Source organism: Hylobates moloch, unplaced genomic scaffold (genome assembly GCF_009828535.3).
Source record: "Hylobates moloch isolate HMO894 unplaced genomic scaffold, HMol_V3 SCAFFOLD_1, whole genome shotgun sequence".
Classification (NCBI taxonomy): domain Eukaryota; kingdom Metazoa; phylum Chordata; class Mammalia; order Primates; family Hylobatidae; genus Hylobates; species Hylobates moloch.
The window spans coordinates 77,893,217-77,919,193 of record NW_026652276.1 but is presented as its reverse complement, the minus strand read 5'-3'; the positions used below and the strand labels follow the sequence as shown (position 1 = coordinate 77,919,193).

Here is a 25,977-nt window from a genome sequence, read left to right as displayed (position 1 = left end):
AGAATAGGGAGTATATTAGGCAAATAATACCTGTTCACTAATAGTATTGACATCAGGTAACTTTAAAAGATGAATTGCCTGCCATTTTTAAAATAAATGTTCATTTTTATTCATATTAATTCATTTTTCAGAAGAGAAAATGAAGCATAGAGAAAGTAATTTACCCAAGATCCCATGACTCATAAGTGGCAGACTTGTGATCTCAACCCCAATCTCCTCATTCCAGCCAACATTATGTACCGAAGCAAGAAACAATAGAATGGCTAACGGAAATACGATCGATCTGTATGTGCAAAAAGAAAAGCTCTTCCAGAACACTGCTGGTATAAAAGGCAAGTTGTTACACAGTATTAGAGTGTGACTCCTTTCATGTTAAGAAACACACACACACACACACACACACACACACACACAAAAGCCCCCAACAAACCTGCACACATGTACTTCATATAAATACATCTATATAGGGCTTCATATCAAAATATTAACAGCTATCTTTGGAGAGGGGAGTGGGATGCTAGGGATGAAAAAGAATGTATTTTATGCTCTATCATATATATATATATAATCTGAATTACAATTTTATTATATAAATAAATAACTTGATTGGGGGAAAGAAGGAAAAGCAAAATGCCTAGATGCTAAAAATAATACATGAAAGTCAAAAGTTGGTTCTAGACCATTCCTGTATCTTACTTGTGCTGTTATTTTAGGATGTGATGAGTGAAAACTACTTGTCACAAATTTCTTTCCCCATTGAGAGGATAGCACACATTCTCCTAAAATGGTGTAGATAAGGCAACTTTTCAGAACATACATGTATTAATGGTTTATATACATAGCCCCCTAAATCCTATGTAACCTTTGAAACATTATTTTATTATAATTATTAACTACAAGTATACTAGAATCTAGAATATAATAAGCACTTGTTTTCAAACAGCAGTTTATAAAATACTACAAACACAATTGCTCTCTCTTATAAATCTCAATTCAGTCTTTCTTGGTTCCCACAGGTAACCACCAGCAAATTTTTTTTCTACATATACAGCCATAATTTATAGTATCATTTTTTATATTTATACTTTATGTAACTAATTTTGTAAAACATACCTTGTCCCACCACTCACTCTTGTCACTTGTTTTTGAGATGTATTCATGCTGACACACATAGCTCTAGCTTGTTCATTCTGACTGCTGTGTGGAAGTCTATCATATGAATATATGCATTACCAAAGCTAAGCACGGGTGAGGACCCCTTTCCGCTGTTTTACACAAGGCTGCCGTGAACATTTTTGCAGATGTCTCCTTATGCATGTGCATAAGTACTTATTTAAGGAATCTTTAATTTTACTAGATATTGCAGAACTGGTAGTTATGCCAGTGTATTTTCCCACCAACCATTAGAGTTCCCACTGTTCGATGTTCCTGACATTTGCTATTTTGAAACTTATGTTTTTGCTAATTTGATGTAGTACCTTTCCATGTTTTTAACTTGTATTTCCCTTATTATCAGTGAAGAGTATTTTTTTTTCGATGTTGGACTTTTGAATTTCCTCTTGTAAGAATAATGTGCTGATATTTCTATTAGGTAGACTTATCATGAGTTGTAGGAAATTTTAAATCTTCATAAATTAAGCCTTTCTTATATATTAATATATTGAAGACATCTTACATGTCACTTGTCTTTAAGTCTTCAATCCAACTCAAAATATAAGAAGGTTTAAATTAGGGATCCAAATTTATATTTTTATAAGTAGATAATAATTATGCCAACACAATTTTTTTTTTTTAAAAAAATTCACTCCTTTCTCTACTTGCTTATAACAGCATAACTTAAGTATCCATATATGAGGGTCTCTCCAACTGATTCAAGGAAAACAGCAGCAACATTTAGCATTTAAGATGGCCATGCCATGTATCAGGAACTATGCTAAACATTTTACATGCATAGACCATGCATTTTGGAGTCAGAATGCCAGGGCTTAAATGTACACTAGGGATCCCTGGTAAACGGTAAATCTTACAAATTTCTTGTTTGTTCACTGGCTAATAGAAATGCGTGCATCAGGTAAGGGAAATAAATATGCTGGTTGACACAAACTATATATTTTAAAAAGCACCCCAAATATACAACTTGCTTTTATTAAATAGAAAAAAAAATCCCCAAGAGGCAGATATCCCAGTAGTTTTAGTGAAAACAAATTTAATATCATCTTGTTTGAACAAAGCTTTTAGAATAAGTGAACAATTAAATTCTTAAAGTAGGGACAGAACACCAACAGGCTCTAGACTCCAGAAGAGCTGTAAGCCGACAAATTGGCATTGTTTTGCCTAACACTTTTAGCTTCAATGTAAATATATATTGTTACTTAGAATATTAGCATCTGAACTATATAATGACTATTTTATCATTTTACTTGAATTAAAACCAGAATTTCTGGAACTTCCAAATAGTCTTTAAAGTTTTTCAATATAAACATAAAGTAACCCCTATTCCTCTCTACATATCAAATGTGAAATAACTGTCACAATATATCAGCATTTTCACAGAAAGATTTTTAAGGCTTCTGGCACATAAAATGTGTAATTTCTGTGTGACAATGTCATAATTACATATAGAAAATATTTAAAATTCTTGTAGAATTTAAGTTCTAAAGATTAAAAAAAAAGAGTTCCATGTTAATAAAATATGAAAATACTATGAGCTTCCCATAAAATTGACAGTGATTTGTAATTACATAAAGAATACACAAGGCAAGTCTTTCACATTAACTGATTCATCATTGAAAATAATTACTGAACTGAATATACTTATTTGGTATCACTAGTTTTCTAAATCATTCTTTCAGCCCAAAACAGGCTTTCATATAACTTATAAATATTTCCAATCGCAACACTGAGGCAGCAAATGTCATATCTATGTTTGTCCTAGTTGTATGTCATACAAATATAAGTCTACGAATCTTATACTTTTGTCTAAGTCACCATTGTAGAGAATGTGCTGGCAAGTGAAATCAATACAAAGGGATTATTTTTCATTTGTAAAAAATGAAAATCATTTACACCTTGTTTTAAAGTTCTAAAGCAGCATATTCAACTCTTAAGGCAAAAAAAAGATCAAAAAATTACTATAAATTATAAATTCTGGTAACTTTTCTTTTGGCATTAAAAGCCACAGCACAAATTCTAATATTTTAACAGGTAATATATTAGTGTACATCTGAATATACATTTGCCAAAATGTTCCATTAGTATGAAGTTGGTCTGAAGTGGAAGTGCAGTGGTGTGGCAGAGTAACATTTAACGGCCGTCCTGGGCATCAGGGGACATGGAATGGCTGAGTCTTGACCTTCCATTCACAGATATTGTATTTGATGGAATGGTAACCTAAGAGAAAGAAACACACTTTGCACCCATCAATTTAAAATGGGACAGCTGTCTAATTTTCAATTTTCAACAGTTACCACATTTTAACTTCTGCTTAATTGTAAATGGTAAGTATTTATTATTCAATAAATTACAATCAAGAATAAATGTTCATGCTACCATAAAATTTATAAAGAGTTATTTTCACAACAAATAAATAATCCATTAACACATCTTAATCTATACAGAATTACCAAATCAACACAAAGGACGAGAGCACAAACAGACTGCAAGCCAAGCTGTTAAAGAGCATTTTTAGCTACATTAATTCTGTAATTCTGGTTCCCCAAAACTGCCTCTGAGAATGCAGAAAGACAAAGTGAATTCCACAAAGCAATGAATTTTACAAGTTTTGTACTGATGGTATAAATTAATGTGAAATCCCCCTCCCAATGGCCCCCTATTGATTCAAAACAAAAAAACTAGCCCTTGGTTTTAAAAATGCTTTCATATGAAGGGTTTAAAAATTAAAATCTGTGACTGTTAAGCCAAATGATTGCAGACTGAAAAGGAGTTTGTTTTTTTTTTCCCCAGTAAGTAAACTCCTAAGTTTCAAAATTCTATGGCAAAGTCTTCTATTCACAAACTGTAAGTGAATAAAAACACTAAAACAAGAATTGTCTCATAGTGTAAAATTCCAGCTTTTGAAAAATGTAAAGTCATCTGGATTCTGAATAGTAAATATCTGTATTTTAAAACATCATACTTGCAATATAATGAAGATATTTTAGACAGTTTAGATTATAATTTGTCTAATTTAGATTCATAACCAAACACTAACATTTTCTCACAAAAAGACAACTGGAGTACAAATGGCCACAGATTTTCCTATCAACCAAGTAAATTGGTTAAAAGGAAAATGAAATTGGCAAATTTAGTTTGGACTTGGCTTCCTTGTGCTTCGTTTTTTGCCTTTTACTAAATAAAGATTGGTCATTTAAACTAATGAGTTTTCTCGATTGTCTGATGAATCCAGGACGGAGCAGAGTGATTGACGCTACACACCTAAAAGAAAATGGGTAAGAAGAAGAGTTGCCACCAGCAGAAGGGAAAACTCATCTGCACTCTCTTTAGTATGCCTGTGAGATTTCTTTCCAAGTATAGCCAACAAATGACAGGTAATGACTTTCTTTCTTTTTTTTTTTGGAGAGGAGGTAGAATTTATTGGTGAGTATTAAGAGGCGGCAGCACAGTGGAAGCCTTGAACTTGGCCCTGTGCAGGGCCTCAATCACATGCTCCTTGTTCTGCAGCTTGGTGCGGAAGGACATGGTAACTTGGCCAATGTGACCCCTGGCCACAGTGCCCTGGGGCTTTCCAAAGGCACCTCGCATGCCTGTTTGGAGCCTACATTGGGGTAGTGCAAGGTCAGAGACATGAACATACATCTGAAAGGCCTATTACCAAGGTCCCTTAGAGCAACCTATATAGGAAACAGGTTGCATACACTACCAAGGAAGCTGCTGTTTGCAGCCATTGCACACTGGGTCCCCATAGGGAAAGGAACTCAGAACGCTTAATTGGCTGCAGAGGTAATGACTTCCATTGTGGAACCTTGGTCCCAAATGTTTCTGTGTACAGAATTATTTTGTAATTCTTGCCAAAATTGCAGTTCTCATAATTCTTTGTGAAGGAGAAAATTTGTTTTAGGCATTTAGAAAACATATCAATGGCTCTAAATGTCTCCAAGTAAAAGATGCTCATTGTAGCGCCATGTATAGAATCCAGTTAAATGTCCACCAATAAGGAACAAATAAGCTATGTCACATTCATAAAGTCAAATCCTATGTAATCTTAAAAAGAATAGTGTATATATATATATATATATATAAAACAATTTGAAAAAGCTTCAAAGAGACATTTGTTTGTGAATGGATTTGCAGAGGATTCCATTTTGTAAATTAAATAAATTTACATACTACAAAAGCGGGCTAGAAGCTTAAAGAGCAACCTATCAAGAATGGTTATTTTTGAAGAGAAATGACATCTTTATTATTTAAAAACTTGTTTACTAAACTTTTAAACACAAGAAGCCATCATTAGAATACTAGTTTATGCATTCTGAGGGCAGAGATCTTATTGATTTTAATGCCAGTTTATACCTACTTTATATCGATATTTATTTTAGTGCCTGGGACAGTGTAGTGCTCAATAAATATTTCTTAAATGGAATATCGTAACTTTTTACAAACATTCATAAACAAAAAAGAAGGTATCACTTGAATGTTTTTGAATGAGAAACATATTACACTTATAATACAGATACTTAAAAAAAATTTAAGAATTTACTGATGTGAATATCTACTAGTTGATTGTCTACTCTTGAAGCTTAAAGCATTTTTAGGAATTTCACATAGCTTTCTTTTTTCCATAAGGAGTGTAACTATGAAAATTTCTATCATTTACATTTACTTTAAAAACGTAGAAATCGCTGCCAACCTGAAACTCTTTGGTTGTTCAAATTTAAACTAAGGAAAAACGAATTAAAAAAACTAATTAAATAAACAAAACAAGCCAGCAAGATTCTATGTGACTTACCCAGTTTTTTCCTTCCCTCCACCTTCTGTTGAACCAAAGATAAATCTTACATTTGAAAAACACGTAATACATAGTGATAAATATCAAAATATCATTCACTATTTTCAGACCTTACTTGTAATAGGGTAATAACTTGATTTTTAGTAAATCAGAGACCATCGAGTACTGAAAGCCAAAGTTGTTCTTATGTCAACACAGGCCAAGGGTAATGAATTAATCTGTCTTACTCTCTGTAAATAATTTGCTGATTCATAAACCTTAACATCACACAATTTATAACATACTGAACTCGATTTATTAATGCTTTACTTGAAGAAAAGACTAATCTCTGTGACTACATGGGGGTTGAGTAGGGGTAAGGTATGCAAAAAATCCCTTCTGAAACATGAAAAAAAAACATGGCATATTTATGACTACATTTACACTAGAGCAATCAACTAGATAATTGTTCTATTGTGAACCAACCATTATAATGAAGGTTAATTGCCTGCGTATGAACCAGAGCCATAAGACAAGTGGGTACCTGGAGTTAAACTGAACATTTGGGTGCCAAGATATAGAGAAACACAGAGCCAACTTTCTGATGAACAATCTAAACCTACTATCAAAATCACTGGAGATTTTATTTGGCAATATAATTGTTGTTCTATAAAAGAAATGTCAGAATTTAAAAGAAACTAGAAGAAATCTTCAGTACAGAACAGAAACATAAGACTTAAGCAAAGATCACAAGAAATTAAGAGCCTGCCTGTGCCCATTTTTACTTCCTTTTGCAATTTTTTGAAATAGAATATATGTATAGAAAAATTCACTAAATGTAAATACGCAGCCCAGTGAAAAACAAATGTGCATACAATGCACCACTCATGTCAAGAGAAAAAATACCTCCAAGTTCCCTATTAATCTTCTTTTAAAATTGTGGTATTTTCTTCAGCATAGATTTTAGCCTTATTGTGAATATTTTTATTGCATTACAATAAATAACATTTATCTGGATTACTTAGCTTTTTGATTCCGCCTTAATTTGTGTGCATGGCCTACATCAATAAGCCCTCACCAATCCCCTTTTTTCCCCTCTGGAAGTAAGCACTATCATAATTTTTATAATTACTTCCTTGTTTTTAAAAATAACTGCCGCTTATGCATGCATCACTAAATAATGTAAATTAGTTTTGTATGCTGTCAAACTTTATGCGTATGTATCTGTGTATTTTTGTGCACATTGTTGCATTTTACTATATTTTGTCCATTTGATGGCTATATGACAGTCCATTCTTTGAATATACTGCTATTAATTCTACTAATTAGATATTAGGGTTATATTTATTTGGAGTTTTTACAAATAATATTCCATGAACATTCTTATGTGTGAGAGTCCTGGTACACAATAACAACATTTTTAGGATATGTAACTAGAAGTGAAAAATGCTGGTCATGAAGTTTGCATATTGTGAACTTTACTAGATACTATGTCCATTTTTAGTGAAATGAGATGGATTATAGATGAGATTTTTATTTTAAAAACATTAGAATCTGGCACTATACTCAGTGCTATCAATCAGGTTCCACTGAAAGACAGAAAATTTTAGATTCAATAGAACCTAAAGTAATTGGTTTTAAACAGGAAACAATTATAGGATAATCATTTATTGCCCACTTTTTATGTTGATTCATATTCAGCTCATTCTAGAAGCAATGAGAGTTTTGTGTGTGAAAGGACTGCCAAGTCAGGGCCCATAACACACCAAGTATATAGCTGCTGGCCTGTATAATTCTGTTGGCCTAAAAGGCATTTCCAACTTAATGCAGTTTTCTGCAATTAGTTCATTGAAACTGATGAATATCTTCACTGACCTAGTATAAAGGCATTGCAATCAGTTTCTGTGTAGTAACTTGGTTCTCCCATGGGCCTGATATACCACTGTATCTCAGGACCAGGCTGTGAATGCACAGAAGACAGAGGCTTCATTTTATTCATTTTTGTGTTCTCAGTATCTAGTACAGTATTTGTTACTTATGTGCTTTAAAAATGCTTGCCAAATTTATTGAACTGAGAAACCAGTAGTGCTTGGTTTGAAACGCATCCTTAATTTACAAGATCAGAAAAAGAAAACTTTTCTAAGTGAGGATGTGTAATTTATTAACATGGGCGTTTATCCTCCTCTAAAAATATAAATTTGTCATGACCGATGAAAAACCAATTTCAATATTAAAAGCTATACCAAATTGTTATGCTGCCTGGCATGTAAAATCAGACTCTACAAATAATTTACAAAATTCAAATCTAATCCACTGTAGTATTCCCTCCTGTTTCCTCCACTCCTGACAGCACCCAGTATTCTGCCTTGTCTCCATGTTTGCCCAGACAGGGTGCCAAGTCCTCTGGGAGGAATGGCTGTCACTCATACCTCTTCACATATACACCAAGGAAGTTGGCTTATGCAGTCAAGTTTGGCCAGTGTTGATATGGTTGAAAGGCCCGGAAAGCCTTTCCCCATTTCTTTTCCTGTCTTTGTAGCATTCCTGTTCCTTTGCAGATTTAATTTCTGCTGAGCTCAATGTTTTGCTCAACAAGTCTCTTACTATTCTCTAAATGGCTTTTTAAATGATCACAGAAGGAATTCACAAAATGAAATGCCTCGGGAGTTAATGGAATAATAAGTACTTTCCTTGTCTTAGATGCAGAGGTGCTTCCAACCAGGAGAATTAAGGGGAGAAGACAACAGAGGTTTAGGGAGAGGACTCCCTCTGGGGAGTCTAAGTGCTGATGCCTTGTTCAAAGCTTCACCACATCATCTTCTCAGTGGATGAAGGGAACCCAAGGAGGAAATTCACCTGAAAAGAATTCCCTGTGACACTTGAATGTTTTTCCTGAGAAAAAGCAGACTTCCTCTTTTTTTTTCTTCTTCTACCCCACAGTAAGGAGGAGCTAGATAACTTTGGCAGGACATTATTAAGATTTGAATTTCTGCATTATCTATCATCTACATTCTCTATATATTCTGCAATTTTTTTGGTTTAACCTATAAAACTCTTCCCTAAGCCTCACATATGGTAGTAACTAATCATGGTAAGAGCTGTGACTACAAACTTGTAGGTTCCTATCACTAATGTACCTTTTTTGGAACAGGAAGGTATTTTCCAAAGAGTCTTTCTCGAGGTGCTAACATAATCTCTTAAAATCAGAGTCCAGGGCATTCTCTATATAGTTATGTAAGAATGAACAAAATGCATGTTCTGCACCTGGCCCATGTTGTGGAAAACCGACCTGACATATTTTTCAAGTACGTGTAAGACTCTGGAACTCTTTCAGCTTATACTTTAAAGACATAGAACAGTAACTTTGGGAACCCTATTTAGATTTACGTGCTAGAAAATTTTTCCCCTAAGTATTAGTTTGACAGTGGTGACAATAAACCCAGTGTCACCCATCTGATAAAGAAGACTTACCCTTTTCAATTTGGCAGCAGCCTCTCCTGAACGGATTGCAGTCAGCAAACTCTGTCGCATCTGTTCTGGGTCAGAGCTTTGGAATGTTAAAGAACTTTGTCTCATAACAGTGAATGATGGGCAATCAGTTGGAGTTGGTATTTGGGAATTCTGTTCATTATGTGCAGAGTTATTTTCCTACAAAAATAAATGGGAAATATTTATATGAATGCCAAGAAAAGAATGGGCCATGTTTTGCAAAACATTTTCATCATCAATAGTTCTTTAACAATCACCGTTTGCCACACTGGTGCTTCAGACACAGCTCTGTTTCCTCACCCACTGAATTATCTCTGCTGCCAGAGCTAAGCTGGAAGATGAGGGCATTATTTTCTCTTGAACTCAGGAAGCCAAAGAAGAAAACTGGTACCACTCTTTACTTCATAAGTACAGTGGTAATTTTATTGTTCTTGAGTTAAATACTGCTGACTTCACCAATACACAGAATTGGTTAGAAAAGCCAAATGAAGATTTTAAAAAATACTACAAACTAAAAAATGACCCATTTTCATGGTTTCAACATACCAGGCTATGAAATTGCTACTTTTAAATGAGCAAAACAGTCAAACAGACAATGTCATATATGTTGAATCTAATATATCTTCTAATAAAGGAATACTAATTACTATGCTACACTTATTAGCTTATTTTGTGTTTCTGGAAGTCACATGGACTAAGTGCTAACCATGTTTTATTTTTTGCCATAAGAATCAATATATAAAAATTAGGAACTTCCAAACTGAAGACTAAATAATTTAATTTCGCTTCTCAGGAAGGAATATTTAGTAACTGATGTAAAAGGCATATGTTATCAAGTAATCTTAAATGTCTTTTTCAAACTGCCAAATACGTATCTTTACCAAAAAATGAGCCAAACAGGGCTCAGGCAATGACTTAAAAGCTTTATTATCTAAACCAAGCTTCCATTGTTTAGGAATGGTATTCTATTCCAAGAAAAATCACAGGCTTTGTTTCCAAGTAAAGAATTAATCTCTGTATCATACTTCTATTCCTGATGCTATATCAAAGTAATAAACATAAATGTAAAATACATGAAAAAATATTAAGATAAATATTGTTATACAATTATGGAAAAATATTTACTTGGCAATATGGTTAACATTCTTTTGCTCTAGGAATGTTTGAAAAAGTAATATTAAATACTTCTGGAATCGTCACACAAATATGAACGTATTCTTTAAACACTATCAGAGTGAAAGTACACAAAGTATTTCTTTAAAATTGCATGAGGATTATCATAAATCGTGCTGTGAATTTCATCTTCTTCTTTGACTCTATTATCTGAAGCTAGCAAAATACAACATTTAGTTGACCAAACACTAAGTCAACAACACTCCTTTTTGGTAAATATTTAAGGTTACATAGTGGTTAGATAACAGTTTGGTCAACATACATATTATAGTTGAAAGTTGACACTGAATTAACAGAATGGGGAATTAAGAAAATTACATTTTAAAACTCTGCTTTCGATGTATTTATATGTGAAAATGTACAATATATGCAAGCTGAAGTTGAGTGTATATGATGGAAATCACAGAGCTGAGAGGCGCTCAGTTATTCTGGCTAGTCTCTCATACTGCTATTTTTCCATTTCATTAAGACTATTTCCTTTACTATTACATAGTAATGTAAAATTGGAGAATAAACCAGAAGATTTAGATAAGTTAAAAACAAATTAAGATAACACAGGAAAATAGAACCATAAACTAGTAAATACATCATACAAATGATATGAGCAAAGAAACTTTAAAACATTTGCTAATGACACAATTATATAATGATGACCTTACAGTAGTACCTAAACAAGTTATATAATTGTGAGCAAATAATCAGATTTTATGTATTACCACTCTCTTCACTACAATAGCTTAATTCCAGATTAATATGAGTTCAGAGTTAAGTAACACACAAACATATCAACATGCTTGTTAACCCCCATTAAACCATGTCATTAAATTTGAATACTTATTTTTAAAAAGGCTACAGTTACCTTATCAGACACACCAAGTTGTGGGAGGTCCATGAATTTATTTACAGAATGAGTCTTCCCTTCCTCTGTGTTGGCTGGAGGTTGGACCAATGCACGGGCACTAGGTGACTCGGTGCGCTCTTTACTGAAAGACTGTGACCTTTTCACTACAGCAAGAGCAAAGGGTGAAGGACCAGAACTTGAGTATGGTCGCGGGGCACCAAAAGTTTTCAAAGTCTTCAGATTTTGTGTGGATACCTGACTAGCAGGAATTGTCGCAGGTTTCGGAGCTATGGGAGGAGGGGAGGCTTCAGCAGGAGCCTGACTGATGACATCATCAGTTTTTTCAACAAGGGGTTGTGGAACAGAGTGAGGCGTTTTACTTAAGGGAGAAAGAGTCTGCTCTGGAGAAGGCAGCATATCCCTTTCGGTCTCTTTATTTGTCAGTTCTTTTGGAGCAGGATTAGGGGCAGCATGGACACTCTTGGCAGCTGCAGATGTCACATAGTGACCCGATACTCTCTTCTGCATCTGCAAAAAAAAAGAGCTGGGTTTGGCCTGGGGATTTGAAGCCCGAGATTTAAATTTTGATTCCAAAATATTGTTTATGTCTTCCAAATTTGGTGCAAAAGGAGCTGTGCCAGTGTCTCTTGTCATTTTGGGAGTAGGTTTCAGAGGACTAACCATGGCACCATCAGGTGAACTCACAGAACTGTGCACTTGATGCTCTGTTCTCAGGTTAGGCTTCGGTTTAAGGTTTGGCAGTGGCCCTTTTGGGCTTTCAGAAATAGCAGAATCTTCTGTTTGGATGGCAGTTTCTTTCACATTCTCATGAGTGTGTTTTTTCCCTAACGCATGCATGTCCTGATCATCTTTATACTCTATGGTTTCTGATTGCCAGTCTTTCGATATTTCCAAGGATTTGGGAGGCACTATTTTATAAGTAGTCATGCCAATTTTGGGTATATACTCTCGTGTAATTTCATTTGAAGGTTTTGGCTTGGGATTGTAGTCCTGTCTATAAAGTGGGTAATTCTTTAGGTAAGAAGCAGTTGAATTTTTGTCAATCCTATCTATAGGAGGCAAAAGATCATCATTACCATGTGCACAAATTGGATCTTTTATGGTAAGTGGATCTTCTGAATGTATAATTAGGGTGCCTTGACTCCTGAATTCCCTTGAGGTATCTACAGAATCTTGTGCACTTAAGGATGAGTGTTGAGTTGATATGTTGTTATTTGAAGTTTGCACACTTTCTTCAACTTTGGAGTCAGATAAATTATGATCTTGGTGTTTCCCATCAAAACTGTTACAAGAAGGGGTTGTCTGAATTGCTGCATCTTGCATTTTTGTCTTTTCTGCACTGGGTTGATTCAGTTTCTGATCTGGTACTGATGAAGCTGCTAGATGGTTTTCCTTGTAACTTATAGCAGTATCAGTTTCATGTGCCTGAGAGTTTGATGGTCTCTCAACTTCCATATCAATGTTGTTATTTTTGGCAACACCTCCTACATTGATTTCTGTTTTCTTCACTCCATTTTTCATATTGTCTTCTGTGTTCTCTGGAAAGACAATTATTTCATTTTGAACTACTGAGAGAAAAAAGTCATCAAGTTAAATATATGAAAAAAGTAGAAAACCTCAAGTTTTTAATGCCTACTTTCTCCAACCCGAAATAGTTTGGTTTGAATTCTACAGATAATTTTCAACTCACTGACTATATAAAGTATAGTAAAGTGTATATAAAGGTAGTAGCATACAGAGAAAACAGTACGGGCTTTGGATGCATACAGACTGAAGTTTGGAATCCCTGGCTTAACTAGTGTGGCTACAACATATTAATTAACCCCTTTGAGCCTCAGTTTGCCCAGACACAAAAAGGTGAAAATATGTATATTATATGTGTGTCATTTAGATAGCATGCTCATTAGTATATTGACCAGAATAAACACTCCATAGAAGGTAAATAAAAATAAGTTTTTACTTTTTAGAAGATGTCATTCAGTCATTGTTCATGACAAAAAATAGAAATTGACAAATTCAAAAACTGTATTTTTCCTCTATTTTGACTGTCTTTTCTAAAGCCCCTAGCATATTTATATTTTCATACCTAACATTAAAAGGAAAAGAATCCCAGCAAATGCAGTTTTAATGAAGGCCTTAACAGAAAACATTAAGATTTACAGTAAAAACAGAATCTCAGTTGATTGTCTTGTTAACAAGGTATCTTTGCTGAAGGCTGTTAGAGGACTTTATTTTTAGTTATAACATGGGTGATTTCAATGACATGAAATCAGTCATAATGGTTTTGATTTTTCTCTGTTGGAAATAGGCATCCTTATTTTACAGTCAGAGTCAAAATCAAAGTAGAGAAAATAACCTTCCTCTCCCTTGCGCTACTTTTCCTCTTGATTCTAATTCAGACCTCCTGAAAACAAAACTCATTTGCCAGTGTCTAGGTTAACAGAGCAACAGCTTCCAGTCAACAACATGACGGCAAAGCACTGGCAGGAGGCATGTGGAAGGAAACAGGCTTTGGAGTCTGCATCATGTGCCCAATACTGAATTAAGTCATTCCTCTGCTCCTCTATTCAAATGCCCTGAAGAATCATGCTTCCTACACGATCACTGTGCTTATCTTCAAAACCCTAGTGCCTTTTCACATATGGCAATGGTTTGCACAGCACAAGTTAAATGTGAGCCTTGGGGGTCAAACTGTGAAATTATGTCAAGTTATTTCTCTATAGTTTTATCATTACCCACTTTTACCTGTAAGGACGAGATGAAGTACACTGCCTAAAATGTAATAAGCTATATTATATAGTTCCTCTCTTAAAAAAAGAAAAAGAAAAAAGATATGCATGCAGAAAAATATCATGTTAGGTAAATTTCTATACAATTTAAAAACATATCTTCACATTTTTAAACTCTGCCTGATTGAACAGTTATTTGGTTGTGGCAGTTAATATTCTATATTGTGTTGCAAGATTCCTATATTAAACATGTAATTTTAAAATGGAACTCATTTTTATTCTTCCCGGATAAAATGCAACTGAGTATCAGAATACGTACCATCTACTTAGGTGAATTCTTTTCTCAATGACCAATTATTATTAACTATTTTGATTTACAAAATTAAGGACCCGTGCTCTTAGGAACCATAGAAGACGCACATTTCTGCCTCTGCTCTCAATTTACTTGGTTCATAAGTATTTTTCAATGTTCATATGAAAAACACTATTTTGAACACTGTTATAAGCATGAAAGAATTTAAGAAACAATCTCTGGCAGCAGGAAATGAGTCTAAATGTATTTCCTTCTTTCTTTCTTATTTCTAATTTTCCACTGAATATATGTATTTCCCAGAAATACTTTCCAAAAGAAAGTAAATCAATGTAAACATATATTTTCAATTGAATCCCCTTTTAAAAACCCTAATTTATTGGTTTTAGAATTGTAAGTCTCTGTTTTTCATATTTTTGGTAGGTTACACCTACTTTACCATTGTCTAATTCTGAATTTCTTCTCAACATTCCATGATTATTTCCAGTGATTGGCAGTCCTGGAAACCCAGAATCCATCCTCATATACAACTGACGATGATGTTAGCCAAGTGTTTATAAACGGCTAGATCATTTTCCAAGAATGGCCAGTAGAGGGAGAAGGTATCTTTTATACTATAGTGACCCTCTACTCAAAAGTGACACTGACATTGACAAACTTACAAGAAGGTGATTTAGATTAAGGGTAGGTAAAAAGGAAAACAGAATAAAACTACTTTAAGAATAATAGACATTATTTACTTTAAAAAACAACTAGAGTTGACAAAGGTCATAGCAAAACAAACCATATGCAAATCAAAATACTACGTAAATGTATTTGTGACTCTGGCACTAACTTGACAACAAAAATCTTAACAAAAATGATTCAACTTGACTGTTGTTTTAAAGAGAAAGAAGCGGCTTTTAAATCATAATTTCTCAATAGGAATGCTATTGCCATCACAGTACATGCTGTGAAAAACTGACTCAAGTGGAAAAGAATGAAAAAATTATTTGCTTTTCGACCTTCTCAGTATGATATCTCACAATGGTATTGAATGTGGGAGAAAATGAATCAGTAGCATACATATTCAAGTTAACAAACACATACCACAAACATACAATTTTATATATACATAATTATATATATAAGTATGACATTGCGATTATCTATGTCTTATTCAAATATGAATACTACATCCCTAAGTTTTCTAAATATCTTAACCTAGTTTTCTAGATTAACATAATAGATTGGACTATGAGAATTCATAAGCTACTTCCTTCTTCACCCCTTAAAACACCATTGTATACTTTTTGAATTTTCTATTTGCATAGGATTGTTTTTCTGAAATTCAATACTAAGTACATATTTCATGAGTATCTCAGGATTCTGCTAGGTGCCATGAGTAGTGCAAAGTATCAAATGTAATTTATCTGATCCAAGACTGCCTAATTCAGTTAAGGAATCATAAATATAGAACCACAAAGCTTCTAATAATCAAGTAAAAAAATGAAATGTTATGATTTGGATAAAAATCGAATGGGTAAAATAGATGAAAAATTGTCTTTCAGGCAAAGACAACATGAATATATGCCTTATGATATAGAAATGAGCAAATGACATGAGAAAAAATAAGTTGAGCTAATATAAGGATGGGAACTGGGAAATAGTGGTAAATAAGGTTATATTATTAGATGATTTGGGCCTTGAAAAATCAGGCAGAAAAGTTTCATCCAAGGAAGTTAGATGGAAAAAAAAGAGAAACAGATCGCAAATAGATGCACAGAGGAAACATTTTTAAGATCCAAAGTCTAAATTAGATAATTTCTATGTTTTAACAACAAAAGTAGTACACATGGTAGTTAAGGGCACACTCTAGAGCAATATTGCCCCAGTTTAAATCCTAGGTTCACCACTTACCGTAGTAGTTGTGAGACCTCAGGTGAGTTATTTAATATCTCTGTGGCACAATCGTCTGTAAAATGGAACTAAAAATAATAGTACCCGTAATATCCATAAATGAGGTAGGTATTAAGTGAGTTACAGGAGATTAAATGAGTTAATACATATAAACTGTTAAGAATTGTCCTTGGCACATAATAAAAGTAAGAAAGTGTTGGCTATTAATTTATATAACTCACCATTCTCTTGGTTTGGGCCCAACGACTTCAAGTTTCTTATACTGTCAACTACCTTCTTTTCATTGCTTGTATCATATACTACACTGTGTGGTTCTCTGGAAGATATGACATTGTATGTTATATGTTGATACTACTGAAACACACACACACACACACGCACACACACACACACACGAGAAAACAGGCAATAATTTCCAAAGACAGATGAACTAAAATAATCATTTATTTCTGCCAAACATCAGAAATTTAATAGCAGAGAAAAAATATAACTGAGAAGAAATGCTGCTATGAAACATTAGCTTTCATGTGGTGGTCCCATTAAAAAGAAAGAAGCTTGGTAAAATAGACACTTTTCCAAAATAGTGGCTTTATTTTGTGATTATCAGTTATTTACCTTTTAAAGAAAAAGGAAATTAAATGAAACATTTTAGTTTTTCATCTGGCAAGGTCAACTATATAAATCAGAATGTAGATTGACCTCACTGATCTTTTTTTCCCTTTGGTGATAGAATAGTTTAATAAGGAGACAATCTCGTGCAAATTACAGTAAACCTCTGACATATATGGTTTATTTTGCTTGGTTGATTTCATCTTTATCCACGTTGTTGCATTTCAAACCTAAGTGGACTAGACTATAGCTGTCCATTTCTAGACTCAAGCGGAAAGTACATTCTCTGTTTCATAAAGTTGACTGCAAAGATAATGCTCGTGATTTAACATCATACTCTAATATGCAGAATTGTTTTCATATACCAGTGAAAATCCACCAGGAATACTTGGTAAAAATTGAAAATTAAATATTACATATAGGTCACATAGGTAACAGGCAAAACACACACACAAAGAAAAACTTTCATTTTTGAATCACACAAATAAACTATTTCTCATGGTTTATCTGACACAGGGATATTAGAACTGTCACATTTGATTTTCTTTGAATGTAGTTACATGCAAATAAGTACTTCATTAATAAACATTCTTATATAATGGTAAAAGGGATAAAGTCAAAACCAAAGGGCTGACTATATTTATGTTTAAAATATCAGATCTATATTTCAGAAGACTAGTATTAATTAAACTAATGGCCACCAACACTCCAGCACAGAGACTACTTACTGTCCATCTGTGCTTTTAGTTTCTTGTTTTTCTTCCATGGAGTTTTGTGAGGACTCTCCACTACCATTGTCAGGGGCTGAGTCAGGATCATTTTTCAGTGTATTTATCATATCAGTAGATACAAAAGGAATATCTTGTGACTTCGAAGAAATATTTTCAGCTTCAACTTTAGGCACTTCACTCAGTTCTTCCTTTTCATCTATCTCTTCAAGGCTATAATCAGAGCTTATTCCAGCTACAAAGAAATGCAGATTTAATCCTAAATATTAATTTGTCTCATTCATCATATGCAATTCTGGCAAGGAAGGAATTTTGAAAAATAATAATTAGCTGGACTCTTTTAAGGTCTGCTTCAAAAATAATAGTGAAGTTCTTTCTCCTGGTGAGTAGCCACGTTAACATAAAACCAGATTATCTCAGACTCATAATTCTCAAAACAATCTGCTATCACTCTAGGTCTTATTAATGGTAGAGACAAGAGGTTAGTTAATCTCATAAACTTCAAGTTAAATATTTCATTTAAGAAGTATCTTTCAATTGAACAGTTTTTACACTCATCCAACAACTCAATAGTGCAAATTAAAGGCAAATTAATAATTTTAAGAGTGAAAATGAAAAGCACATGAGAGTTTTGTATTGTCTACAAGGGCACTCATAAAATTTGACTCAATAGTTATTAGTACCAACTATACTTGAGAATTACCTGAGCCCCCTTTAAAAATACTGAGGCTCACACCCTACTCCACAAAATCAGAATCTCTGAAGGGTGGGGCAATGGACTTTTAAGACTACTTAGATGATTCTACTATGCAACCTGAGTTAAAAGCCACTGACCTAGATGCTTAATTTTTGAAAATACAAATAGAGCAAGTATTGGACAATGAAAATTAAGTTTTATTCCTATCCAGTTTGATTCTCAGAGGCAACTTGCTTTAACAGTTTTTCCTGCATGTCCTGAGAAAGTGTAATATACATACATAGGCTGATAACCATACTCATGTTTCCTTTTGTTACTTTAATATAAATGGAAGCATACTGTAGCCACCTAGCTTTTTTCTCCACTTACAATATCTTAAATATCATCCATATTAATATATATGTTTACACATAAATATTTTCAATAGCTGTGGTTAACATTTCATTATATAAAAAATGTATTTTATCACCAACAACCAATAGCCAGCAGGGTAAAAGAGAAGGAGGCATCCTGAGCAGTTAATGTTCATGCTTATTGTCAAGATTAGCCATGGAAGTAAATATAAGCCAAACAGTGAGGTTCTGGATTTTTGCTAAATATAATTAAACATTTCCATATACATCATAGTATCTGAATGAAATTTAATTTTATCCCAAGGCTTGGGATGTGGTGGGGGGGTGGGGTGGGGAGGTGGTATAGCATCCAATTATAGTAATCAGCACATTCAGAAAATTTAATTTAAATTTTTAACATAATTCAATATTTAAAGTACTTAAAATATATTTTTAAAATTTCATCTCTAAGTATATAGACAGAAAAGTGTGCTATTTGTGCTCTTTGAGAAATAAACATGAGAAATTTTAATGGTATTTTTATCATTAATAAAAATAGATTACTCAATAAAAAATATTTAAAAATTTAGGTTTAAGTGAATATTCAAATGTACATATTTTGGCAAATGATGCTTTATTATGATGTGAAATAGAAATAATGTGTCTATGATAGCATATTGTATCTATGTGTTAAGAATGTATTTATATAATTTGAAAACTCTGTATTGAGAAAAATGAAAGGCCATGATGGTTTAGATACAAATGTGTTTTTTAATTTTTATTATAAGGTCTTGCTTTGTCACCCAGGCTGGAGTTCAGTGGCATGATCATAGCTCACTGCTGTCTCAAAATTCAGGGCTCAAGCAATCCTCCCACCTCAGCCTCATGAGTAGCTGGGATTATAATTGTGAGCCACCACGCCCAGTCTCAATTCTGTTTTCAAAGTGACCCCTCAGTATATATAAGCCAAAAAGAAGAGAAGCTAAAATTCTTCTGAACCACTGATTTTATTTAACTAATCCACTCTGTTGTATTCATCTGTATGGTTGGGAAAAACAGTAAACTCTAAACCCAGATAAAATTTCAAGTGAAAAAGGAGCAACTTCTCTTTCTTTATAAAATATGTTTACACAAGGTTTCAATAGCTGATCAAATTTACAATCAATGATATCTTAACCTGCCTGATACAAAGCACCAGCCAGGAAAGGCCTGACCACCTACATGTCAATGATGTTACGGCTGCCTCAGGTGTCCCAGGGCACTCAAAGACAGAGGTTTTCTCCATCAGTTTGGGCGCAGTGCACTGCTCCTGACTGAAGAGCCCAGGGTGAAAGGTTTCTGCCAAAGAAGGAGAATCTGTAGAAATGGCACTTAGACAACAGAGTTAAGGCAAGCAGAGACCAAGAAGCATTTTGGAAGAAATCAGATTTGTTAGCTCACAATTATCCATGCATTAAACAAGAAGAGGTAAAAGGAAAAAAAAATGAAAACAGATATGAAGCAAAGTTTGAATAGCATGCACTCCTTTTTATAATACTTCAGTGACTTCTAATTTCACTCAACAGTTGTAATTGTTATTATTCAATACATTTCCTTTGTGGAAAAAAATGGTGCCATTTATATTATTCTGAGTAAAGGCTGAGAAAAATCATTACTAGTTATCTGAGAGTAAGATTTAAAATCACAGAGGAGTGAAGAATTCTTACATATATATGTTAAAATTCCAAATTCTTAAATACCACTTAAAGATTAAAGATTCAAGAGTGTTGCTCCTAAATGTTTCCTGTATTTGGAATATAAATTATAAAAACTAGGTGAGTTATATTAAGCACTTTTTATACTTACTTACAAAATTATCCCCATGATAAAGTCCTAGCATGATCATATTCTATTTTTGGTATGATATTACTAGTCTATCACATTCATTGATGTCTAATAGTAACTCTAAAGATTAAAACATTTTTATCATACTTCTTAGAAAAGCTACTAAGTAGCTATTATTAAAAACACTGGAAAAGTATTAGTATAAATTATGTAACTTGTAATGGAATTTTGTTTGGAAAGAATCCTCAAGGAGAGCCATATACTGCAACAGAAAACATTTTCATGGTAACAAATTTTTACCATTAGATTAGGGTAACTTGTATGTTGAGTTCATATCTAGAACAGTTGCATAAAGAAATTGTGCTTACACTTTCCTGTAAGTTTTCTTCTGCACACACCAAGGTACATTCCTAATTACGGTGTGTGTCATTACACTTGGGAAGGAGGTTAATAAATGTTAACCTGATACTGCATAAGGGAAAGCAGGAGACCACATAGAGAAAGTACTCAAGGACAATTCCAGAACTGAAATTTTGATCTCTGCTAGCTTCATACTCTAATTGGATTGAGGGGCAGAGGGGTGGGGGCAAGAATTCATTTCATAATAAAAAAATTGGGGAAATAAGGCCAAAGAATCTGTATCTCTTTCATGTACAAAGCATCACAAATGGATTCATTTCTCAATTATCATGGAAGTCCTTTTTCAGTAATTACACCATGGAGAATAAGGGTGTCATACCTGGGCTGGATAGCTTCTCAGGAAAGTTTGCTTCTGAAGCACTGTCTGGAGGAACTCCATCTACTGGCTGTAAGGCTAAAGGAAAGAAGCAACACAACTTATAAAGTCATATTCACAAATAAAACAATTCCTTAACAGTTTAACTTAGTTATTTTTGTATAGTTCAGAAAGCAGTAAGCCTTGCTAGAAGCCATTTTACTATCTAGCTGTAAAACACTAAAATCCACTTAGACTCCCTTTTCTACATTCAGCTAATCCTGAAATGGCAGCATCTTTCTGAATAAATTCACGGATTATGACATGCTCATCTTAGGATAATGGAGCTGTATAATTTTGACACTTTATTTGGTGATGTTTCAGATTTTTAAACGGCAGCAAAGTGAGACTAATCAAGATATATTTAAAAAGCCTAAGTATTATTTAAAAAGCATAACTTACATATCCATATCTTTCCTACTGTCCATATTAAACAAAACACGATACAAATGTAATGTTAATGAAACAACCACATTACCAGTCACACAACTATTTTCATCACTTTGATGCGGGGGTATTTTGGAGGGTGGGGAAGGTGCTTTTCGCTTTGTCCTTCTCAAAGATGAATTCCCTGCAGACGTGCTGCTGAGCTGCAGTGAACCTGCCCTCACTCTTGCTGCTTCACAGGGACTCTGGAAAACAAAATGACCAAATACAGTCCTACATTTAGAAATCAGTAGCAAACTTTAGGAAGACACTGAACTTTATGTCAAGCACAGGATATACCCAAATGGAACATAATAGTCATTCCTTAAAAACGTTTATGAAGCATCTGCCACACGCAGAAGCTGGGCACTGGGATAGATACGTAAAGAAAAAAAAATTACGGCCTTTCTCAAGAAACTTGGGCTAGAATGGGAGACTGCCACACAAACAACTAACTGTAATGTAGAGGACTCATAAGTAACAGTGTTAAAAACTAACTTTTAAAGAAAAATCTGGAGACATTAAAAGGAAGGGATGAAAAAGGGAACATTATTTGTATAGTAGTATCTGGCTTGATTAAATCTACCTCTTTACAGCTGCAGTGTTTCAGTGAGGAACACTGCAAAAATCTATATGTCTACCTGAGGCAAGGTCCTTCAAGGTCACCTACTGCAAAAAGCTACTGCTCACACTCCTAGCCCGTGACTGTCAGCAGATCCTAAGACATCCTCCTTCAGCAGGGGTCAGTGCCTCCTGACCAATTGCCATGTCATCTTTGCTCTTTGCCTTTACCAAGAATGAATGAATGAATGAACGAATGAATGAATGAATAACTATTTAAAAGAGTTGTTCAGGTGGCTCACACCTGTAATCCCAGCACTTTGGAAGGCCAAGGTGGGCAGACTACCTGAGGTAAAGAGTTCGAGACCAGCCTGGCCAACGTAGTGAAAGCCCGTCTCCACTAAAAATAAAAAAATTAGCCAGGCGTGGTGGCATGTGCCTGTAATCCCAGCTACTCGGGAGGCTGAGGCAGGAGAATCACTTGAATCCCAGAGGCGGAGGTGGCAGTGAGCCGAGATCGTGCCATTGCACTCGAGCCTGGGCGACAAGAGTGAAACTCCATCTCAAAAAAATAAATAAAAAATAAATAAGAGTTGTTTGCAGTTTGTGTCTCCAATTTCTCTTATCCCACTTGAACCCTTTCAATGATACTTTTCCCAGCCTTTGATCCATTAAAATGATTCCTATCAAAGTCACCAAAGACCTTGACTATGAAGAAATCCGTGGCCACTTCTCAGAACTCACTTATGAGACCTATTAGCAACATTAAACAAAGCTGACCACCCTCCTAAAATACATTATTTTTCTTCCAGGAGACCACATTTCTTACTCTCTATAGATCCGTACTCTCTGGCTACTCAGTTTTCTGTGTCTGCTTCTCTTCATCTCCTGATCAACACTGGTGTGACCCAGAGCGTGGTCTGTGAACACATTCCATTTAGTATCTCTGCTCCCTCTCCAGAGGATCTCATCTATTCTCTTTAAGTATTATTTGTATGCCGATGAATTCCAAATCCATGTCTCTATCTTGGACCTCTGTTCTGATCTCCCCTTAATGTCTGAAGCCTCTTCAATTTCGCATGTCTAAAACTGAGATCATGATAATTCCTCTTTATCCCTCTGCCGCATCCTATTCTCACAGGCTTCCCTGTCTGAGTAAAGAACAAGTCATCCTTCCATTCATCCTCATCTTGTATCTGTCACATCTCACACTGAGTCAACTTTTTTCCCTTCCCTTAGAAGACATCCAGCATCCAGCTTAACTGCTACTATGTAGTCTGAATCATTAGGAAGTACCTAATTAGACTCCATCTCCACATTGTTTCCCTATAGTCCTTCAACATAGCAGCAAAAAGAATCTGCTATCTTTAAATAAGATCATATAAAAGGATCCTATTAAAATGCAAGCCAGATTAGGTAACTTTGGTCAAAACCCACTAATAGTTCCCTTTATAAGACCATTAACAACCTGGCGTCTAGCTTTCTCTGGCCTCTCCTCTGGTAATGGAATGGCTCACTCCACTCCGGCCACACTGGCCTCTTTGCTGCTCTTCAAATGTGCTGGCAGAGTTCCTCCATCACAGGGTGGTCACCCTTACTGCTCCCTGTGCCTGGAATGCTTTTTCTTCTGATAGCTCGGTGTCCCTTCATTTTCTTCAGGCCATTTCTCAAATGTCTTTTTTTTTTTTTTTGAAACAGAGTCTCACTCCATCCAGGTTGGAGTGCAGTGGGTGACTTGGCTCACTGCAGCCTCCACCTCCCAGGTTCAAGTGATTCTCATGCCTTAGCCTCCAGAGTAGCTGGGATTACAGGCATGCAATATGACACCTGGCTAATTTTTGTATTTTTAGTAGAGACGGGGTTTCACCATGTTGGCTAGGCTGGTCTCGAACTCCTGACCTCAAGTGATCTGCCTGCCTTGGCCTCCCAAAGTGATGGGATTACAGGCATGAGCTACCATACCCAGTCAAATGTCATCTTTTCAATGAACTCCTCCCTGACTCCCAACATTTCTTATCCCTGCTTCCTAGATTTATTTCTATGATGAGCATTTAATTGCTCTCTAACATACTATACAGTTGACTTATTTGCCTTGTACAGTGTCTGCTCCCACTGGGATTGACCACAGAGGCAGGGATTTTTTCCCCTACTATTTCACTCGCTGCTGTATGTCCAGAACAATGTCTGGCTCACAGAGGTTTCTAAGTAAATACTCCTTGAATGAATAAAAAAATGAATGATATGCTGCCATCTTCATTTGTAAATAAAAGACCTTGACATATTCAGACCAGGGGCATGTGTAAAGCTTGGGGTATTCTAGTCTTACAAGACAACATAGGTACCTCTAAGGGAAGTGAACTAATTCATAAGATATTTTTCAGTCTTTATGCCTTGCTACACACCAAGAAAAATTTGGCAAATTTACTATTTTGTAATTTTGTAATATATCTGCCAGAGAGAAAGGGACGCCTGCCCCCAAAGAAAAGGGTTTGAGTTAGCTGTGCTCTTTGCCAACGTATTAGATACTAAAGAGGAAGGCAGGTCACTTCAACAGGGAGAGAAACATTTAGGTCTACGGTGGCAGGAGCTTCACTGAACAAACCTCTCATAAACCCACTAACTGTGCCTCATAACAGGGGGGTGGGACAAGGTGGCACCAGGGAGATTTTACCAATAGTTGAAATGTTAAACTTCTTTTCTACTAGCTGGTAAAGAGCTGCCTCCAACCCCATCCCATTACTCTGATTCCTCCTCCAAAATTCTTCAGATTTCTCTATAATCCAGCAGGAAATGAGTTAAAGCCTGCCACCCAAACTCAGATTCGGTTTCAGAGTCACTAAAGTCAATTCTGACTAAATATTATGATCATCCTGACTGGGGTAGGCATGCGGGTGGATTCTCTATGGATGTTTGAAATAATTCAAAACAAGGGCCCGCTGCAACAAAAAGGTAAGAAAGAAATGCACCAAGGAATTGGCAGTATTTAAATATTGTTTTGAATAGAATATAAAGGTTAAATAGGAATCTTTCTACTGATAATGCCTTTGTGTTCTAAAACCTTCCCTTGATATCAAGAGTAACACATTTAGGAAACATCAGAAAAAAAGGCCAAAAGTTCTCCCAAAAGAACATGGCCCTTCACTTTAAAAAAATAATTATTACAAATCAAAAGCAGTAGAAGATGTGATTTTATTTCTCAGATTTACTTCTGTAAAGCCCTATTAAAGCCATGCTCCACTCCTATGGCAGATCTAGTTTACCAGAAAGAATGCAATAGGTGATAAAATAAGTGGCAGCTTAATGCATGAAGCAACAAGAGCATTTGATTTTCCTCCCTAGTTCCATGTTTCCCGTGTTTCAACTGATTGCTTTCATGAGGTGTCTAATAAAAATGTGTTCACCTTTAGGTCACATTCCTAATCATTGTCACCTATTGGTCTTTTCCATGATAAAAGCAGCCATGACATGAATTTCTCAATGAGAATATCTATTTGGGAGTTAGAGCTCTTATATTTTGATTATAATAAAGCAGACAGTATAGAAATAAAAAAATGGAGGAATATATACAGACTCACAAATTTTTATGAGCCTATTCATAACTCAAAGACAGAATAACCAT

General features: G+C 34.8%; 1 protein-coding gene and 1 non-coding gene across 3 annotated transcripts in view; both read right to left on the bottom strand.

Annotated features, from left to right (window-relative positions):
• Positions 1-2,131: 2,131 nt before the first annotated feature.
• The window catches only part of COBLL1 (cordon-bleu WH2 repeat protein like 1), a 158,687-nt gene continuing 134,841 nt past the window's right edge, over positions 2,132-25,977 (bottom strand). For both annotated transcript variants that reach the window (XM_032755548.2, XM_058441577.1), the window contains 8 exons: positions 21,850-22,003; positions 21,336-21,410; positions 19,994-20,110; positions 17,744-17,978; positions 16,628-16,722; positions 11,466-13,006; positions 9,416-9,592; positions 2,132-3,390 (listed from right to left, as the gene is read on the bottom strand). In XM_032755548.2, coding sequence (XP_032611439.1) covers positions 3,304-3,390; positions 9,416-9,592; positions 11,466-13,006; positions 16,628-16,722; positions 17,744-17,978; positions 19,994-20,110; positions 21,336-21,410; positions 21,850-22,003 — 2,481 coding nt within the window. In that variant the 3' untranslated portion in view covers positions 2,132-3,303. The remainder of the gene's footprint in view (positions 3,391-9,415; positions 9,593-11,465; positions 13,007-16,627; positions 16,723-17,743; positions 17,979-19,993; positions 20,111-21,335; positions 21,411-21,849; positions 22,004-25,977) is intronic.
• Positions 4,823-4,957, bottom strand: LOC116809887 (small nucleolar RNA SNORA70). Its single transcript, XR_004370051.1, has one exon. It is a non-coding gene; the product is annotated as a small nucleolar RNA SNORA70 (small nucleolar RNA).